The 19,662-nt window shown below is 62.9% G+C and overlaps 2 protein-coding genes across 12 annotated transcripts in view; both read right to left on the bottom strand.

Annotated features, from left to right (window-relative positions):
- Positions 1 to 354, bottom strand: part of ENTPD8 (ectonucleoside triphosphate diphosphohydrolase 8) — an 8,162-nt gene extending 7,808 nt beyond the window's left edge. For 2 of the 7 annotated variants that reach the window (XM_059410176.1, XM_059410177.1), the window contains exon 1: positions 48 to 351. The gene's annotated coding sequence lies outside the window, so the exon portion shown is untranslated. Of the gene's footprint in view, positions 1 to 47 lie in introns of all 7 variants that reach the window. The other 5 variants (XM_059410175.1, XM_059410179.1, XM_059410181.1 and 2 more) reach the window with 4 other exon arrangements.
- Positions 355 to 10,259: 9,905 nt separating this feature from the next.
- On the bottom strand, positions 10,260 to 19,345 carry NSMF (NMDA receptor synaptonuclear signaling and neuronal migration factor). Of its 5 annotated transcripts, XM_059410170.1 has the most exons (15): positions 19,216 to 19,345; positions 18,680 to 18,741; positions 17,489 to 17,995; positions 16,309 to 16,384; positions 15,058 to 15,126; positions 14,141 to 14,193; positions 13,489 to 13,578; positions 12,867 to 12,991; positions 12,572 to 12,655; positions 12,447 to 12,480; positions 12,268 to 12,338; positions 12,036 to 12,115; positions 11,765 to 11,867; positions 11,479 to 11,554; positions 10,260 to 11,388 (listed from the first exon to the last, which is right to left on the bottom strand). In XM_059410170.1, exons 1-15 carry the CDS (start codon positions 19,284 to 19,286, stop codon positions 11,291 to 11,293), a joined length of 1,599 nt encoding a protein of 532 aa, XP_059266153.1. In that variant the 5' UTR covers positions 19,287 to 19,345; the 3' UTR covers positions 10,260 to 11,290. The 5 variants fall into 5 exon arrangements, with proteins under 5 accessions (XP_059266153.1, XP_059266155.1, XP_059266154.1 ...); XM_059410172.1 differs by lacking the exon at positions 13,489 to 13,578; XM_059410171.1 differs by lacking the exon at positions 15,058 to 15,126.
- Positions 19,346 to 19,662: the final 317 nt, after the last annotated feature.

Genomic DNA, 19,662 nt, shown 5'->3' with positions numbered 1-19,662 from the left:
CCCCCCCCAGACCAGGACAGCCCCCCCGACTAAGAGCGGCCCCTCACCGGCCAGCCGGCGGCAGCAAGGAGAGAGCCGGACTGCGGTCACTCAGGCGCCTGCCAGGTGTTTTCCTTCCTTTTCTTCCCCCTCAGCGAGTCACCACCCACCTGCACCTGGACCTCACCGGGCAGGTGACGGAGTCTGGGCAAGGGATCCCCTGTGAGCCGGTCCTGCCCACCCCCAGTTCACAGACGGCCAACAGCGGTTCAGGGGGTGTCGAGCTCAGGCCCCTGCCGGGGAGCCACCCCCTACTACCTAGGGTCGCGCTCTGCGCCTCCCCCACCCGGGGTCATCCCCTCTCCTGTGGCCCCATGTGGAGTGCCCAGGTGGGCCCCCACCCTCCCAAAAGCTAAGCAGACTTTGCCCTTGAACCCTGCCCTCTCCCCACCGGAAGCCGGTTCCAGGCAGGCCGGAGTCTGGTGACCTAGGGCTTGGCTAGAGCAAAGGCTGGAGGACGCAGGACACTGAGACGTGGCTCCCGAGGGCGGCTGTCTTCAGTTGTTCCAAGCGAACGATAAAATTGCCCCATTTTTGTGCCCAGGTATAGACTCCCAGTAACACCACCAGTCAGAATTACCCGGCATCCATCCTGTGTCCCCGGGGGTCGTGCCGTGCCCCTGCCAGCCCCACTGCCGATGGCTTCTGGTCACCGTTCCCTCTGGGGAAAAGGGCCTGGGGATGGGGAGAGCCTGGCTTCCCCAACGCAGGGGGAAGCATGAGGCCTGGCAGCCACCGCCGACGCCCCAGTGCCGCCTCCGGCCCGCGTCAGTCCCGGTCAATCCGTATAGACCTGCCTCAGTGTGCATGGCCTGCCCCTGTCAAAGGCATCTGGGGCTTCCTGATCTGGCTGCAAGGAGTGGCCGGGAACCTCGGCGCCTGGGTCTCACCTGGGGACAGACCACTGAGAGTGTGCCCAGGTCATGTCTCACTGGGTTCGAAACTGCCGGTTTCTGGGGCGACACCCAGCTTCCCCGCACTCTCCCTGGCATTTGATGTCACGGTTTCTAATTTTGGCCCATCTGATGGGTGCACAGTGAAACTTCATTACGGTTTTAACTTGCACCCATGGCCCGGTGCTGGACACCTTCCCACCGCCGATTTGCGCACATATACCCTCCCTGATGAAGTGTCACATTCTGCCCATGTTAAAATCGGATTGTTTGAGTTCTTCATGTTAAGTCCAGGGTGTCCTGTAGAGGTGGCGTCCAGGCCGACAGGCTTGAGCAGCCCCTGGCTGAGCACAGCCAAGCCCATCAGGAGACCCCCCTCAAAATATCCGTGGGCCGAACTGCCCAACGGGCTGCTCACAAGCAGGCACCGGTACCAAACACGGGAGAATTCTGTGTGCGGCCCGACCTCCCGGCAGCCCTCACTGCGGCCGCGGGCCGGACGGCCTCCCTTGCCGCGGGGTCAGGAGGACTCGTGTGCCTCCTGCTCCACCGGCTTCCACCCTGGCGGGCAGCCCCACGTTTGGGCCCCATCCGGTCGGGAGAGATACCACGTTTAGAACACGTATTCTGGATCTAACCCCCTGTCATGTATGTGTTTGCAAATTTTTTCTCTGGGTCTGTAGCTGGTCTTTTCATTTTGTTAACGTTGCATCTCACAGAGGAAAATTTTGAATTCCTGATGAAATGTGGTTTATAGATGTATTCTCCGGCGGACGGCTCCTTTCACGTCATTGCTGGGACCTTCTCACCTAACAGCAGGCCTTGACGGTTTCTTTTTCCTGAAAGCTTTTGGTCCCATGATGTGCGTTTAGAGCTACAGCGCGTCTAATCTTCGTGGGAGACGCGTGGCTTAGGTCAAGGCTCACGTCCCATCGCTGCCGCTGTCGCTGAACTCTCGCGCACCTTGGCACAGTGGTCCCCTGTGTGGGCCTGTGGCCACCTCCGCCTGCGCCCGTGCTGACCGCGGCCACCCTCGTGGGCCTTGCTGTGGCGCACCCAGAGCCCCCCACACCCCGCTTTGTTTGTTTTTTAAGATTTTATTTACTTATCTGACACAGAGAGAGAGGTCACAAGTGGGCAGAGAGGCAGGCAGTTGGGCAGGCAGAGATGGGGGGTGGGGAAGCAGGCTCCCCGCTGAGCAGGGAGCCCGACTCGGAGCTCGATCGCAGGACCCTGAGACCATGACCTGAGCCAAAGGCAGAGGCTTCACCCACTGAGCCACCCAGGCGCCCCTGATTTATTCTTGATAAAAGTTGTTTCAGGCCTTCTGGTTCCTCTGTGTTGGCCCCTGTCCAGCTACAAAACATTCTCCTGAAAGCTCTGATCATTTGGGGGAGGACTGACATCTTCACGAGTTTCTAACCCATGAACACAATTCTCTTCTCTCCATTTATTTAGGATTTAGGTCTTTGAAACATTCTCTTTGCCAGAATTCCTAGTTTCCAAAACAGTGATCCAGTACACATGTGTTTTAAAATTCAACTTATTTAAGCAACACAAGAGTTTACCCATCTCTCCCACTGTCTATCCCCACCTTTTGCAGCCCCTAACCCGTTCTCCGCACCCACGAGTGTGGCTTCTGCTGAAGCCCGCCTCCGCGCGTAAGAGGCCACATGGCATCTGTCCTTCTCCGCTAGGTCCCTGAGCGTGATGCCCTCTGCAGCCGTCCACAGCACTGCAAACGGCAAGATTTCATTCTTTTTGTGGCTGAGTAATACTCCATCACACACGCACACACACGCACACACGCACTCCACATTTTTTATGCCCATTCATTCATCGGTGGACACAAACTGCTTCCGTCCTGGGCGTGAGTAACGTGGCAATGAAGGGGGCATATACCTTTCCGAATCAGTATTTTTGTCTTCTTCAGATAAATACCCAGTACAATTGTGGCTTCTAGGGCAGCTCTATTTTTAACTTCCTGAGGACCCTCCAGACTCTTTTCTAGAGCGGCTACACCAGCTCGCATTCCCACCAACCGTGCACAAGAGCTCCCCTTCTCCACACCCTCGGCAACACCTGCCCGTTTCCTGACTTGTTCATTTTAGCTGTTCTCACCACGGGCCCACGGGCCGAGTGTCTGTCTGTCCCGGTCCTCCGCCCTTGTTGGGATCAGCTTCCCTGTCTTTCTTCTGTTGAGCTTGTGAGCTCTGGGCGCCAGACCCTCTAGGATGCAGGATTCGCGATTAGGCGCCCTGTTCCGCAGGCGGCCTTCCCATCTCACCGGTCCTCTCCTTCGCCGTGCGGACTCTCCGCTTGTTGTCGTCACACTTGTTTAGTTTTGCTTGTGTTGCTTTTCCTTTTGGTGTCAGGTTCAAACAACCATCACCAAGACAGATGTCAAGGAGCTTCTCCTAGGAGTTTCATGGTTTCGGATCTTACACTCAAGTCAGTAATCCATTTCGAGTGTTCTTTGTGTGTGGTGTAGGGCAGTGTCCAGTTTCCCCGACACCGTTTACAGAAGAGACGGCCTCGCCCACTCAGTTGTAAATTAATTGACTGTACATGCGTGGGATTGTCTGGGCTCTCTGTTCTGTCCCTCTAGGTATCTGTTTTTGTGCGAATGCCATAATGTTTTAATTACTCTACCTTTGTAAAATAGTCTGAAATCAAGGAGCACGATGCCTCCAGCTTCATTCCTTCTCAAGATTGCTTTGGTTTTTCATGATCTTCTGTGGTTCCATACAAATTTTAGGACTCTTCTATTTCTGTGAAAAATACCCTTAGAATTTAAATTTTATTTATTTATTTGTTTATTTGACACAGAGAGAGATCACAAGTAGGCAGAGAGAGAGAGAGGAGGAAGCAGGCTTCCCGCTGAGCAGAGAGCCCGATGCGGGACTCGATCCCAGGACCCTGAGATCATGACCTGAGCCTAAGGCAGACACTTAACAACTGAACCACCCAGTTGCCCCTAAAATAGTTAAAACTCCAAGAAAACCACCCCGATTTTATGGGGTACCTGGATGCTTCAGTCGGTTAAGAATCTGACTTTATTATTTTTTTTTAAGATTTTATTTATTTATTTGAGAAGGCACACAAGCAGGGAGGAGGGGCTGAGGGCCAGGATGAAGCAGACGCCCTGCTGACCAGGGAGCCCAATGCGGGGCTCGATCCCAGGACCCTGAGATCATGACCTGGGCTGAAGGCTGAGGCTTAACCGACTGAGCCACACAGGCACCCAGTGTTTGACTCTTGGTCTGGACTCAGGTCTTAATCTCAGGGTGGTGAGTTCAAGCCCCAGACTGGGCTCCACACTAGGCCTGTGGCCTACTTAAAAAAAAAGAAAAGGGGCGCCTGGGTGGCTCAGTGGGTTAAAGCCTTTGCCGTTGGCTCAGGTCATGATCCCAGGGTCCTGGGATCGAGCCTCACATTGGGCTCCCTGCTCAGCGGGGAGCCTGCTTCCTCCTCTCTCTCTGCCTGCCTCTCTGCCTACTTGTGATCTCTGTCTGTCAAATAAGTAAATAAAATCTTAAAAAAAAAAAAAAAGATTTGTTTTTCATTTGTCAGAGAGAGAGAGAGCACAAGCACGCAGAGTGGCAGGCAGAGGCAGAGAGAGAAGCAGACTCCCCGCTGAGAAAGGAGCCCAATTCGGGACTCGATCCCAGGACCCTGGGATCATGATCTGAGCCGAAGGCAGAGGCTTAACACAGTGAGCCATCGAGGCGCCCCAAGAGTTTATTTTTAAGTCATCTACACCCAATATGGGGCTCAAACCTACAACCTTGACAAGAGTCCCATGCTCCACTGACTGAACCAGCCAGACACCCCTTATTCTTTTTTTTTTTTTTTTAGGTTTTTATTTTATTTATTTATTTGTCAGAGAGAGAGCGAGCGAGAGCGAGCACAGGCAGACAGAGAGGCAGGCAGAGGCAGAGGGAGAAGCAGGCTCCCCGCTGAGCAAGGAGCCTGATGCGGGACTCGATCCCAGGACGCTGGGATCATGACCTGAGCCGAAGGCAGCTGCTTAACCCACTGAGCCGCCCAGGCGTCCCCCTTATTCTTTTTGATGTAATTGTAATTGGGATTGTTTTCTTAATTTCTTGGATGGTTCATTATTAGTGTAAAGAAAAGCAACAGAGTTTTGTGGGTTGATTTTGTATCTTCCAAGTTTACCGAATTTGTTCTAGTTCTGGGTTTTTTTTTTTTTTTTTTAATGAAGTCTTTAAGGTTTTCTGTACATATCATGCCCTCTGCAAATAGTGATAGTTTTAGTTCTCCCTTTCCAATTTGGAAGTCTTTTATTTCTTTTTCTTGCCTAATTGCTCTTGTTAAGATTCCCAATTCTATGTTGAACTGAGTGGAATAGTAGACATTCTTGTCTTATTCCTGCTCTTAGAGGAAAGCTTTCAGCTTTTCCCCAGTGTGAAGCTGGTGGGGGCTTGTCACACACGACCTTTGTTATGTCAAGGTGAATCCTCTCTATCCCTCCTTTAATGAATTTTTATCTTTGGTGGATGTTAACCTTTTTCCAACCCTTTTTATGCATCTCTTGAGATGGACACGTGGCTTTTGTTCCTTGTTTTATTGACAGGGTATGTCAAATGGGCTGATTTGGGGATGCTGAACCATCCTGCGTCTCTGGAATAAATCCCACTCCAACACAGCGTATGATCTTTTTTAATGTACTGTTGGATTTGGGTTGTTAAAATTTTGTTGAGGATTTTTGCATCTATGTTCATGAGGGATATTATTTTCATTGTTTTGAGTTTTTTTGGTGGCATCCTCACCTGGTTTGGTGTCAGGGTGATGAGGGTCTCATAAAATGTAAGACTCGCCCCCCCCCCCCATTTTTTAAAGGGTTTGAGCAGGATTGGTATTGATTGTTCTTGTATGTTTGGTTGAGTTCACCAGTAAAGCCATCTGATCTCGGATTTCTGTCTGCTGGGATGTTTTCGATGACTGATTTAATTTTCTTGCTGGTAATCTGTCTGTTCAGATTTTCCGTTAATTTTCTATTGAATCCAAGAATTCAGGCTTGGTAAGTTGTACGTTTCTAGGAATTTATCCTTTTCTTCTGGTTTTCAGATTTATCGTGTATAATTGTTCATAGTAGTCGCTCATGATCCTTGGCACTTCTGCGGCATCTGCTGTAACTTCTCTCCATTTCTCATATTATCTGAGTTCTTTTTTTCTTGCTAAATCTCGCTGGAGTTTGTTAATTTTATCTGTCTTTTCAAAAACCCAGTTCTAAGTTTCTTTGATCTTTTCTGTTATCTTTTCAGTCTATTTCGTTTACTTCTGCTCTGATCTTTATTTCCTTCCTTCTTCTGGCTTTGGCTCTCGTTTGTTCTTTTTCCTCGTCCCTTGAGGTGTAAAGTTGGAGACTTCTCTAGGTTTTGAGGGAACATGTACGGCTATGAACGTCCCTCTGGGAGCTGCTTGTGCCGCACCCTCAGTTCCGGCGCGCTGTGTCTCGTTTCTATTCGTCTCAAGGTGCTTTTACCATTTTCCTTTGGTTTCTTTGACCCATCGGAGGTTCGGCATGTTGTTGGATCGCTACATCACTTGCGACGTGTGCGGTTTTCTTTGTGTGATTAGTTCCTAGTCTCACGCCGCCGTGGTCCGTGTGTCAAGACTCGTTTCGCGGCCTCGGCCGTGACCGGCCCTGGAGGGGCGCGGCCGTTCGGTGCGGGGTCCCCGCGTCGCCCCCGCCGCGCGTCCTGCGGACTCTCGGTCTGGGGACCCGCCTGTGAGGAACGTGGGGGCGGGACCTGCGACCTCCCTGGTGCTCGGCTCCTCCCTCAGGTCGCCGCGCTTGCGTCCTCCGCTCCCGCGTCCGCGCCGGGACTCGCCGGGCCCCCGGGCTCGTCCCGTCCTCTCACCGGCTCGAGCCTTCGGCGACCGCGACGGCGCCGTCGCTCGCACCGTCTGTCTCGCGGGTCGCCGCTGTGGGACCCGCGCCTGCTCCGCTGCGGGCGCCCCGGGAGTCGCGCGGCTCCGCGTCCGCCGCTCGCTGGCAGGAGACGGAGCCGCGGGCGGGGCGCGGACCCGTGGGAGGACCCGTGGGAGGACCCGTGGGAGGACGCGTGGGAGGACGCGTGGGAGGACGCGTGGGAGGACCCGTGGGAGGACACCGGGCTGTCGGTCGCCGGGACCCCCGGCCGGCCCCTCCCGTCCCCGCGTGGGGGGGCGCCCCTCCCCCGCCGCAGCCCCGCGGGCAGAGCCCTGGGTCACTCGCCACCGAGCGCGGCGTGCGCGGCGGCCCCGGCGGGTGTCGGGCGCCCGTCCCCGGGCTGAGGAATCGCCGTCTGCGCCCGAAGCCGCTGCTCACGCGCTCGGCGATGCTTCACTTGAGGCGCGACGCGGGCTGGATTTCTTGGCTCGAAGCCAGCCTGGGGCGTCGGGGAAGCTCGGCTCGGCTGCGGGGCGCCCCTTCCCGGGCCCGCCGCCGGCGCCGCTGCGCTCAGGCCTCGTGGCGGGTCTCGTTGCGCCGCCGGCTCGCCGCGGACGTGAGGTCACTTCTGCCGCGGTGCGGAGCGAGGCCGCGGGCTGGCGCACTTGTGCTTCGTCCTGCCGGTTCGCTGGGAAGGGCCGGCGCGGAGGCCGCCTCCCTGCTGGCCGGTCCTCTCGGGGCTGCGGCGGTGCCACCCGCGGGCCGCCGGGGACGCGCGTCCGGCCTCCACCCCGGGCACGAGGCCGCGGCGGCCCGGGCGGCCCCAGTCCCCGTCCCCGCAGTTTCCGTCCCCGCATCGCTTGGCTCGGCCGAGCCCGCGGTCTGGAGCAGGCCACGCGCGGGACATCCGCCAGGGTCGCCGCCTTGCGGGCCGGCCGCGGGCGCGGGGTCCCGGGGGGCACATGGCGGCCGTCCCTGAGCCGAGGGCAGACCCCGGCCCTGCGTGCTGGCCGCTCCCCCCAGGGCTCCGACCCCGCGGTGCTGGTTTGCGGGGCTGCTCCGCGCGGACCCTGCGGCCCCGCACGCACCGGCTGAGCGAGGGGCCGCGGCACAAGGCGTCCCTTCCGGAAGCGGGGCGGGGCGGGCGGCCGGTGCTTCGTCCCCCGACGGTTGCCCAGGAGGCCTCGCACCCCGTGCCCAGGCAGAGAAGGTGCCCAGGGGGCGGGCGCGGGCGCCGGTGCGGGGCTGGGGACACCCGCGGGCGACGTGCAGGTGACTTCCGGCCGTCGGCCGCTTCCGGGGCTGCGCCGCCTCCCCTCCGCCGGGCCCGGGGCGCGGACTCACCCCGCGAGGGCCGCCCGCCCCACTTCACAGGATGGGGGTCCCGGCTCGGGGGCCGCCCACGCGCCCCCCACCCTGCGGGCGTCCATCTGGGGCCGCGGACCGCCGCAGCGGGCGAGTGCGGCACAGCGAGGGCCGCGTGGGGAGCTGCGCCGGCTGGCACCGCCCGGGTCAGGCCTGGCCTCCTGGGCAATTCCGAGGGTCGCGGCGGCTGTCGGACACCCGCGCCCGTCCTCCCCCGCCCGCTCCCTGGGAACAGACGCCTGACCCTGCTTCCCCCTAAACGACAAACTTGTGAACCATCCGCTCCTTCCCGGAGAGCCGACCCTTGGTCTGGCCTTGCCCTGACTCATGGCATGAACGGGGACAGTGGACGCCTGCCCCGGAGGGAGGGGACAGTGGACTGCCGGGCCAGAGGGAGGGCACAGTGGACACCTGGGCCGGAGGGAGGGGACAGTGGATGCCTGCCCCGGAGGGAGGGGACAGTGGACGCCCGGGCCGGAGGGAGGGGACAATGGACGGCCACCCCGGAGGGAGGGGACAGTGGACGCCCGGGCCGGAGGGAGGCGCTGGCTCCACAGACAGGTCAGTTCATCAGATAAACGTCCAGTTTGGAGGTTCGTGTGTGAGCACAGGGGGAGGAGCAAAGGGAGTGACAAACTGCCGCGGAGTGTGGACCCCCACGCGGGGCTCTGACTGGGTCACGGCCTGAGCCGAAACCAAGAGGCAGATGCCCAGGCGGCCACATCCGTTGACTTTAAGAGCTGCGGCCAGTTTCTTCCTGAAAGGCTGGAATGATTCGCGTTACCTTTTTTTCCCCACACGTTCACCAACACGGATGTCCTAGTATTTGTGCCAAACCCAAGAGGCAAGAAGCAATAGGTCATCCCTCTTGCTGGCCTTGGGGGTCTCCCATGGGCTAGGAAGATTCTGCGACCTCCTTTCCCAGGTTAGCTCTTGAGACCGTCACTCCCTCCCCCTCCCGGCTGCTGTTCTTGATGTACAATGACCCCTTCCCTGCCAAGGACCTTCTGCCTCCACCACCACCTCCAGCTACTGGGGCAGGTGCATGGGTCAGGGCCGCAGCAGCCCCGGCCAGCCTCGGCCCCCACCTTGCCCCAGATGCTCATCTGCGGTGTCCTGGGCCTGTTCCCGGGCACTGGCCCTCCCACCACTTCTCCCCAGTGCTTACCGGGCCAAGGAAGAACCCAGCGGCCAGACATGAAGGCCTTGAGCCTCCCACCAGCCCTCCTCCAGCGCAGCTGCCCGAGGCCCCAGCCAGACCCCCAGATGGCAGGTGAGGGAGGGGGCACATGACCGAGCTCCTGGCTGGCCCCGGGCTGAGGGCTGGACAACACAGCAATGTGCCTTCTGAGCCGCGGGGTGCAGGTGGGCGGGCATCTTGGGGACAGCCAGCCTCCCAGCCCGCATGTGAAAAACAAGACACTCGGGCGGCCTGCACAGACCGCGGCTGTGCGGAACGGGGGCGACGCGTCGGGCTCAGGCCCTGAGAGTGCTAAAAGCCCCCAGTGACACAACTTTGTACGCAAGAGCTCGCGGATGGGCATCTGATCTACCAGCTTACCTGTTCCTGTGGATTCTGACCCTCTGCCACCCGGCCATGCAGGGGGTGCCCTGGGAGCACGTGGGAGGCAGTAGGAACAGGCGCCCCCAGAGCCGGCACGCCCATCCCAGGAAGGGCTGCTGACCTCCAGGCTCCCAGCACCGGAGGCTTCGTGACTCCTAGACTCTTGCCAAGCTGTCCGCTGGTGGCTTCCTGTCCAGCCCAGCCCGAACCTGCTGCCCCTCCCTGGACCACTAGAGACCAGGACCCGGCCAGGGAGCCAGGCTCGACGGGACCCAGCATCAGCACAGGCTCGTCCGGGAGAGGGTTGCCAGCTGGGCCCACACTCACTTCCCGACAGCCTCCGGCAGCCCACACAGGGTCCCTCTGCTCGCAGGGAAGGTCTAGGGGCCCCACCCGGCCTCTCTGTCCAGGGGCCACGGCGGCAAACTTGGACCCATGGGCCCGGAGGTCTCTGGGTCCGGGAAGGTAGCGGGCGGTGCTAAGAGAGAAGAGCCAGGCGGCCGCAGCAGAGGGTCGGGTTTAATGGTCACTCTAAGGGGTATCGTACATCCTTCAGAGCCCAGCACATGCCCCTGCTCCTCCCATAGCTGAGGGCACAGCCTGGTGTCCTCACACCCAGGCTCTGCGGAGGGGGGCCTGCCCCCGAGCCCCAGCAACATACAAGAGCCGGCCCTGCTGGGCCCCAGCTAGGCCGCATGCCCCAAATCCGCCGTGGCTCAGCGCTGCCGCGGGGTCCCCACCCACCGGGGCCCAGCCCCAGCCCGCCCCTGCGGAACCTTTGCACTGAGAGAGGGCTACGACCCAGGCTGGCAAAAGCTGAGCCGCACCACGGCATCAGGGGGCCCGGCGGGTGCAGGAGGACGGGGAGCCGGGGGGGCCCAGCTCAACCCAGAGCCTCCTCGGGGACAAGGGAAGGCGCGCCCCTCCCCTGCTGCCCAGGCACCCCTGCTGGGCCGGCGCGGCTGAGGTCAGAGGAAGCAGGGGCGGCGAGAAGGTACAAGCGCACACCATCAGGGACTCGGCCACGGCCGGGGCCAGGCCGGGCAGCCGGGCAACACTGCTCCCCCGACGGGCCGCCCTGGTGCTGGTGATCAAATAGGGCAGGGCAGAGGAGCGGGGAGCAGACGAGGTCCTGGACACACACGGGGCTGGGTTGTCTACACCGTAACTGGTACCACAGCACTCAGCTACTCGACTAGTCACGCTGCTTCCCTCCGGACTGTTCCGGGGCTGTGAAAATTGCACTTATGTCTACGGACCCGAGGAGAGGAGGTGCCTCGGGGCAGGGCCGAGGCCCCATCGGTGCCCGGCCGCCAAGCAAGCCCTGGCCACGGGGGCGAGGCTGGTCCCGGGCCACAGGGGCTCTGACCTCAGTGGGCTGTGGTGCAGGGAGGGCCAGACCCCCAGGAGGGAACCTGAGCGACATCTGGGGGTGCCCTGAAGTGGGGACCCACGCGGTCCTGGGGCGCATACAAGTGGCCCAGCCCCAGCCACTGGTCCGTGGAAGCAGCCGGGTGGGGGTCCCGGCCCTCAGAGAACATCCTCAAAGTCCAGCAGCTTCGAGTGCTGCCGGCTTTTCCACAGTCGGTACAGCCGGAAGTCAAAGTAGGTCTCGATCATCTGCTTCCCTGGGGTACGAGAAGAAAGACCAGGGCTCAGGCCTCACCCCCGGGCCCCAGCGCTCAGGCGGAGAACCAGCCTGGCCCTGGCAAGCTCACCTTGGGCCGACAGCTCCAGCGGGGACTCGAAGGTGACCTTGTAAGGGGTCATGAGGGTCCTGAGGTTCTGGAACAGCTGAAAGGGCAGGGCGGGGCCATGACTTCAGGGCAGGGGAGGTATGGGGGAATGGTGTTCAGGGAGCAGGAACCCCCCACCACTGACTGGGCTCAAGCACAAGGGGCTTCTAGGGACTGAAGTTAGAGAGAACGGAAGGAGAAATGAAAGGCTCTCGTAGTGGGTCCGGGGTCTCCAGAGGCCTGGGGCAGGGCTTGGGGGTCCCTGTACCTTCTCCCCGTTGGGGTTCCCCAGAATGTAGCAACCCATGATGTGGATGACGTTTGGCTCCGGGTTCACTTTGCTCATCAGGCGGCTCAGGCGCTTCCAGAAGCTGGTGCGGGAGGGGCTGGGTCACCAGCAGCCTCCAGCCCAGGCCCCCGCGCGTGAGGAGGGGCAGGCCAGGGCCCAGGACCCGGCTCTGGAGACAGGAGCATCGTGGGGAGGGACCGCGGGGCCGGCGTGTGCACACGGACGCCGCCTCCACGGGCGGCCCACTCACTGGATCATGTCCTCCTCCTTCTCCACTTTGGCGAAAGTAGCCACCTTGTTCTTGAGCAGGTACAGGTGTCCTGGGCCGCCCTGTCAGAGACGGGGTTGGCCACGTGGGGTGCACACAGAGGGCGTCCACTCGCGGCCCCCATCACACAGACACGTGCTCGTTCACCGGTGTGCGAAGGCTGCACGTTCTGTCGAGAACCTCGTCCCCCTAGCAGGAAGGGGCTGAGCCCTACCTGGCAGAAAATCAGCATCTTCCAGATCTTGGCCCCTTTGTGGTAGATGTTCAGCTTCTTCTCTATTTCCTCTAGGGAGGGAGGAGTGTGAGCTGTCCCCCAGTGTCCCCTCGCCCCCCACGGCCTGTAGGTGAAGCCCCACACGGGATCAGAGGACAGTGGGGCCACGGGGCACATACCCAGAATGTCCTCAAACGTTGCGTGCTCGTGGTCCTGCGAGAGACATGGGCCACACTCTGGTCAGGGCCCCTCTCAGGCCGCGGCCCCCCACCCCCAGCCCCGGGGCTGGCGCAGAGGGACTCACGTAGAGGATGGGGATGATGGACGGGTCGTCCCTGCGGATGATAGTCGGGATGAACTCGGCTTTGGGGACCTTGGAGGAGATGAGCTGGAGACAGCACAGGGGGCGGCTCAGGGCCCAGCTGCCTCAGACCCAGTGGGCGGTGGGAGGTCCCAGGAGGTCACCCCCCACTGCTGGGCAGCCTGTGATGGCTGCATCATTTCCAGGCAGAGCCTGTTGGGCTCCTGGACGAAAGAGAAACCCCCCACCAGCCCACGACTGGCTGGAACAGGAAGATCATAAAGACACCCGACCTCACCATGACCTTGGGGGGCACAAAGCCCACGGTGTCACAGGCCACTGCCTCCAGGCCCTTCTCCGTCTCCCAGTCCAGATCCTCGAAGCCCTCACCCAGGGTGCAGTGCGAGCTCTGCAGGTCACTACCTGAGGGGCAGGATGGGTCACCAGGGCTGTGGACCCCTCGTAGCACCTCCAGTCCCAGCTGGAACCCGCAGACATGAGCAGTAGACGGAACCCAAAATAAAGGCTCCCGGAGGGTCCTCCAGGTCAGCAAGTAATCCAGGGTGGGTGACAGAGACTAACAAAGGCCACCACCAGCGACACTGGCCGCTGCCACCATATGCGGCTACCCTGTGGACCCCCACACAATGCCAGCGGGGCAGGCCCCCCGGGGCCCTGGAACCAGGAGCCGGCAGGGCAGCCCTTGGCCTCCCAGGTCTCCCAACACAGCACACAGCACCCTGCCCACGAAATAGAAGGGGCCAGGCACCCCCACCTCACAGATGGGTAAGCTGAGGCTCAGAGAGCAGAAGCGCAGAAGCCTAGCTGCCCAGGCAGGAGGTCTGCCTGGCGGAGCACAGGAGCTGGGGCCTGGGGGGGCGCTTCTGGGGGCAGGTGGGCCGGCCTGGCCGGGCACCTACTGTCTCGGGAGTCGTGGGAAGTGTCGGCTTTCATGGGGGTGGGGTCGCTCCAGGACCGGCTGAAGCTCCGCTCGCGCCGCTCCGCGAACGCTGCAGTGAGAGCAAAGCAGGTCAGCGGCGGGACTGGGGCGGGAGGGGCAGAGCCTGAGCTGACCCTGGGCCTCAGCAACCCAGAACAGGGCTGGCTCCTGGCTCTGGGGCACCACTTGGGAAAGCGGGAGGAAGGGTCTGTGGCTAGGACGTCGGAGGGCGTCAGTCTGGGGCGCCTGTGGGCCGAGTCTGGCGTGCTGGGGCAGGGGCTGGTGCCCCAAGACCCCAGTGGGTGTTGGCGAAGGAAGAGTGGGGTCTGGGGCCTAAGACCAGTAGAGGCCGGATCTGTGCAGACGGTTGGGGGCAGGGCCTGTGCAATGATCTGTGTGGGACAGAGCCTGGGGTGGGGCTGTGCTGCAAGCTTGGGGGTGGGGCCTGGAGCCTAAGCTGAGCCTGAGGCAGGGGTTCTGTCGCAAGGCTAGGGGCGGGGCCAGAGTCCAGGGTTCCCTGGTGGGGCTGCGGTGGGGACCCCCGTTTCTCTGGTGCAGCGAGCAGCCCGCAAAGCCCCAGCCGGCCAAGAGCAGTGCCACGTGCCTGCCCACCCTCCTGCCCTGGGCCTTACTCTGGGCCTTCACCCTCCGGCTGCCGACCATGCGTAGGTGTTTGCGGAAGTTCCTGGGGAAGAAACATGGGGGGCTGGTGAGGATCGCCAGAGTGGGTGGGCGGTGGACCAGTCCCCCATGCTCCCTGCTTGGCACTACTGCCCGCAGCTGGCGGGTCTGCCGTCACCTCTTCAGGAAAGAAATGCCTCGTGCCCCTGCGCTCCCCTACTAGCCTACCGCCCACCGCCCACTCCGAAGCAAATCCCACTCCGTCCCTCAGGCTGACACCTTTGCAGGGCTCCCCTTTGCTGCCAGGACAAAGGCACAATGATCAAACCTTCTCTTGCTCTTGGCCCCATGACAGGACCCTGCCCCTTGGTCCTTCAGGAGCCCACCCCCACTGCCCACCCTTCCAGTCCCTCTCTGAACCCCACCAGCCTCCCTCGCCAAATGGTCAAGGGCTCCTGCCTCCTGTGCTCAGCACCACTGTCTGCACCAGCCCCAGGTAGGACCGGGGCCTGCGGACACTCCCTGCTCTTACGGCCCTGGGTCACCTCAGAGACAGGTTGTCTTTACCCCCAAATGTGTGCCCTACCAAGGTCCAGGGTCCAAGATGGACACGGTTTCTGGCCACATCTCTGAGGTGGGCTCAGGGAGGACAAGCCTTGTTGCTGACCTCACAGCTCTGGGGCTCAAGGGTCAGAGAGAGACAGGGGTGGGCTGACTGCCTGTAGTTCCACTGTCGACGTACCCCCAAAACACAGGTCTGGGGGCCCAGGTTCCATGACCTCTCCTGCCTGCTGCGTCCCCAGAGCAGGGCCAGGCCAGTGGTCGCCACCGCCCTTCCCCCATCAGGTCTGCCAGGGCCCAGTGGGCCCAGACCAGACCAGCACAGACAAGAGACGGACCCTGGTGGCGAGTGGCTGGCAGGCCCTACCTCTGGATTACAGACGCAGAATCATTCTCCCGTTTCCGGCGCTTCCTCTCCGCGCAGCCCCTGAACACCCTGAGAAACCACCACGAGTCAGCACTGCCCTTGGCCGCAGGTAGGGGGGACTGAGACGTGGGGACAGAGGCGTGAGCACAGGGCCTGGAGGGGCATCCAGGGCGCCGGGCCAGGCAGAAGGACCCTGGCCTGTCTCACCCTGTCCTCCGCCCGGCTCCTGGCAGGCCCTGCTGTGGCCGTGGTGCCTGCTGGGACGTGGCACTCCCTCACAGTCAAGGCCCAGGTCCCTGGCCTGCCCAAACCTATTTGGGGGTGGGAGGGTCCCCCAGGGACAACCCCAGTGCTCTTAGGCTCAAGGTCCCACAGAGTACTTACGAGATGCTGGAGGAGCGGCGGGAAGGGGCAGCGTGAGAAAGAAGACATAGTGAGCCACGACCCCACAGCCCCCTAGGTTCCCTGTTATTGCCCTTGTCATGGACTCCGGGGGTCCCTCACTCATACTCCAGGCTCGAGCAGGGCACCAGCTGTGCTGTGGGAAGCCCGCGCAAGGGTGGTGGATGAGGAGGTCACGGGCCCATGCTACCAGGTGCCAGGACACGGTTAGGTGGGCACAGAGGCCTGTTTCTGCTGGCTCTGGGCCTGGCAGCCAAGGTGATCACTCCCAGCCAGCCTGAGGGCAGTGATGGGCTCCCTGGAGTAGCATAAGGGGGACACTGCAGCCAACAGTGCCTCTCCAAAAGGAACTCCGCGTCCGAAAACCCAGGTATGTGTCATAGAGAAGAGCAGGCCCCCACAGGGACGCCTGGGGAGTGACCCCCCGAGAGGCACAAAATACAAGGAGACCGCTGTCTCGGCAGCTGAGGTGAGGCGGCGCCCAGGAGAACCACCCCAACCGGAGACGGCAGCAGCTGCAGCCCGGGGCCAGGTCCCCAGAGGACCAAGAAGGACAGGGGAGGGCCAGGAGAGCAGAGGGCAGGGCCGTGGGGAAGGCAGGGGTGATGACGGATGGGGCGAGCGAGAGGCAGGGGGAGGCTGGGGGAGGACAGCAGCCGGCCCCGCCTTCCCTGAGACTGTGTCCCATCTGGCAGACGTGGTAGGACAGGGGCACGTGGGGCTGCTCGGAAACAGCCACCCAGGTGGGCCTCGCGGGCGGGAGAGGGTCTGGCAGTAGTTCCTGAGCACCAAGAAGAGGCCCCAGGCCCGGGCCCCGCGCCGTGGACACCCAGCAGGTGTACGACTCACGCTTGCATAGTTGTGGTTGCGGTCTGGAAGCTGAAGAGGTTTTCCTTGGGGAACCACGTACGGATGGGGGTGTCATCTGCAAGACAGAAGGAGGGACGAGGGTGGCTTGGGGGTTTCCTGAAGCTGCCAGGGAAGGGGCTGCTTCTGCCCAAGCCAGTGGGGGAAAAGCACCAGGGTCCCCTAGCCCTCTCCCAGGTGGGCGGACGCTGGCGTGAGGCTGTAAGGTAACATGTGCCGGCTCACGCCGAGACAGCTCAGCAGCTTCGTGACGGTTGGTCTCTGCCCAGCTCCCCCTGGGGCTGCTGACGGCGGAAGCGCGCGCCTCTGTGAGCACAGCCTGTGTCCAGGGGCCCAGAGAAAGGGTTCACTTCGCTGCCCTTTGGAGAGGAGGCACAGGCCGGGGACAAGGGCTGCAGCCTCTCTTGGGGGCTCCGGGGCCTTCTCTGCAGGCCACCCACTCCACTCCCTTGGACCATTCCAGGAGGGGGGAGGTGGAGGCCCTCACCCGGTGTGGAGACAGTCCCGCTGAGGGCTGCCCCTTCTCAGGACCCCTACAGCTCCTACCCGGGGCAGATAAAAATTTGCTCTACTTTCTCACCCTGACCCCAGCCCCAACCCTTGCGCTCTGTCCATCAGAGGAGCATGAGGTCATGGAGGTGAACTGCCCACACCCCTGGCTTGTGCCCTGATGCCCAGGCAGGCTGCGGACTGGGAAGACCAGGAGGTAGCCTGAGATGATGTGAGGGCGCAGCTAGTCGGCACGCTGCTTTCCAGGAGGTGACCCCAGAGCCGGGAGGCGTGGGGCTGCTCAAGTGTCCCCGAGAGGCCGCTTCTCCACGTAGGAAGCCTTTAGGGCTCACCGACCACCTGCACAGCACCACAGTACCTGGCCAGGCCCCAGACACTATGTGCTTCCCAAAGTTATTGTGAACGTCGTTGGCTGGGGCCCAGGGCAGAGACTGGTCCCCAGGACTCCCCAGACGCAGCCTGATATTCTAATTGAGCCATGTTTTCTGTGTGCTCCACCCTCGAGAATCTCTTAATCGCCCTCCTCCAGGAAGCACTCCTTGACTGACTTGGTGCCGCTGGGCCCCTGCACACCCTCCACCTGTCCAAGCCTCACAGTGCTTGTGGCCAGCATACCCCAGCATCGGCACCCTGCCCCCGAGCCTGCCCTCACCAGACACACGATCGACACTGTACATCCTCTCCAGCTTCTTGCGGCGGCTGGTGGCCTCAGGCAGGGGTGGCTGGTCCAGCCCAAAGGCCCGAGGGGAGGGGCTGGGACCAGGGGCCAGCTGGGCGCATCCGGGACATTCCTTGGAGCCCTGGCGGCTGCCTGCCCAGCTCTGGCAGGGCCTGTTGACGTCCTCGCGGCTGCCCCCGGGGCTGGCACGCAGGGGCTGGCTGTGGTGGTGGGGGTGCCGTTCCCGCTGCCGCCGCCCCTTTACCACGGCCAGCTCGATGGCCTCGGCCTCCGGGCTGGGCAGCAGGGCCGGCTCCCCGGAGATGGTATACACGCGGGGCTGGGGGCCCTCACCGGCCGGCTTCCCACGGACAGCCTCCTCTGAGAGGCTGTCCTCGTAGCGGCCATTGGAGACGAGGGAGAGGCGACGCTTGTTCTGGGGGGCTGGCTGCATCTCGGGGGAACCGTCGTGGCCAGAGTAGGCGTCAGCCAGCAGGTGGTCTGGGGAAGAGGTGCCAGGTGAACGGCAGCCCTCTGGCCCTGCCCTCCCCGTCTCCTGGTGTGGTGAGGGCAGGGAACTCCCAGTGAGTGCCTGGCCCAGGTGGTGGGGGGGCGGCTGGGCTGCCCTGCAGCCCCAGTGACCAAGTTCTAAGCCCCTGGCATCTTCAGAAAAGGTGCTTGTGACCTGCGTATCCTCTCGGAGGCTCCCACCCTCCTCCTACCTGGGCCCCCAGCCCTGGGTGTGTGCGCGCGTGGGGGGACAGGCTATGCTACCTGTGGTTGATGCGGGGGGAGGGGGGAGACAGGAATGAACATGCCACCTCCCAGCCTGCCACTGCACCCATGCGCCCAGTGCCAACTTCTCCCCTCCCCCCCACCAGCTGGCCCCCAGAGACAGCGGTGCCAACCCTGGGGGTGCCAGGAGGCCTGTTGCCATGCCAACGGCCCAGGCTGGGTGGGTGCCATGGTGATGAGTGACTCTGAGCTCCTCCTGGGGCTCTGGGCCAGGGAGGGCAGGGGGCGTGAGGAAGCCAGCCCAGCAGGACAGCTCCTGCTGCCTGCTCCCAGCCCTGGAGCTGGGCCAGGCCTGGGGCAGGGGACAGCATCCCTAGGCTGTGGGGGTGGCGGGGGAGGGGGGTGCGCCGCGGACCAACCCCGTCCGGGCACCTCTTCCAATGCCCCTACCTGCACCGTTCCGATTCTCAGGGTGACTCTGGGACAGGTACTCGCCAAATGCTCGGGCTGCTCTGGAGGGTGGACAGCGGGGTGCGCTCTCAGTGCACCCGGGTCACTCTGGACGCTCCTCAGAAGGGAGCTGGGGTCCCCACCCCCCACCCAGCCCTTGGGCACCAGCCGGGGAAGGGTCGGGGTCACTCACGGCCGTCGGTGCCGTCCTGCCCCCAGAAAACCCAGCGCGGGCAGGGCGCAGCTCCGGGGACCCCCGCCCCCCGCCCCGGGTCCCGGGGCACAGCGGCCGGCGCCGGGGCGAGCGCTCCGTCCGGCCGCCGTCACTCCGTGAGCGCGGTCCGCGCGCGGGGGTCGTGAGGTCGGGCGCGTCGCCCACAGCGGTCTGGGGAGCGCGGCCGCGCCGAGCTGGGGGCGGCGGTGGGGGAGGGAGACGCGGCGCCGAGCCCCGCCGCGGGGCACGGGGCGGGCGCGGGGCGGACGCCGCGGGGGAGGGGGCGGGCGCGGGGCCCCGGCGGCCGGGCCGCCGCACTCACCGCACTTTGGCCGCCACCGAGGACATGGCCTCGCTCCTCAGCGCCCTCCTCCGGGAGGCGGCGGCGCCCATGGTCGCGGCGGCGGCGGCGCATCCCCCGGCCTCAGAGCGCGCCCCGCGCCCGCCGCCGCCGCCGGGGTAGCCGCGCCGCGCCGGGGCCGGAGCTGGGGCTGGGGCTGGGGCTCGGGCCCGGGCCCCGCATGGCCGCGCCGGGCCGTCCGCGAGTCCCGCCGCACCCGGAGAGCGCGGCCGGGGCCGGGGGCGGCGGCTCCGCCCACCGCGACGTCACGGACGGGGCGGGCCCGGGGCTCCGCCCACCGCGACGTCACGCCTGGGGGTGGCCGCCCGTGACGTCGGTGCCCGGCGGGGTCGTCCGGAGGGGACCGGGGAGGTGGCTCCGCCCACCGTGCCGGCTTGGGGGTGGGGAGGCTGGGGGGGGAGCGCGGAG

Source organism: Mustela nigripes, chromosome 9 (genome assembly GCF_022355385.1).
Source record: "Mustela nigripes isolate SB6536 chromosome 9, MUSNIG.SB6536, whole genome shotgun sequence".
Taxonomy (NCBI): domain Eukaryota; kingdom Metazoa; phylum Chordata; class Mammalia; order Carnivora; family Mustelidae; genus Mustela; species Mustela nigripes.
Note: the sequence above shows the minus strand (reverse complement) of the source record. Positions and strands in the feature narration are given on the sequence as shown.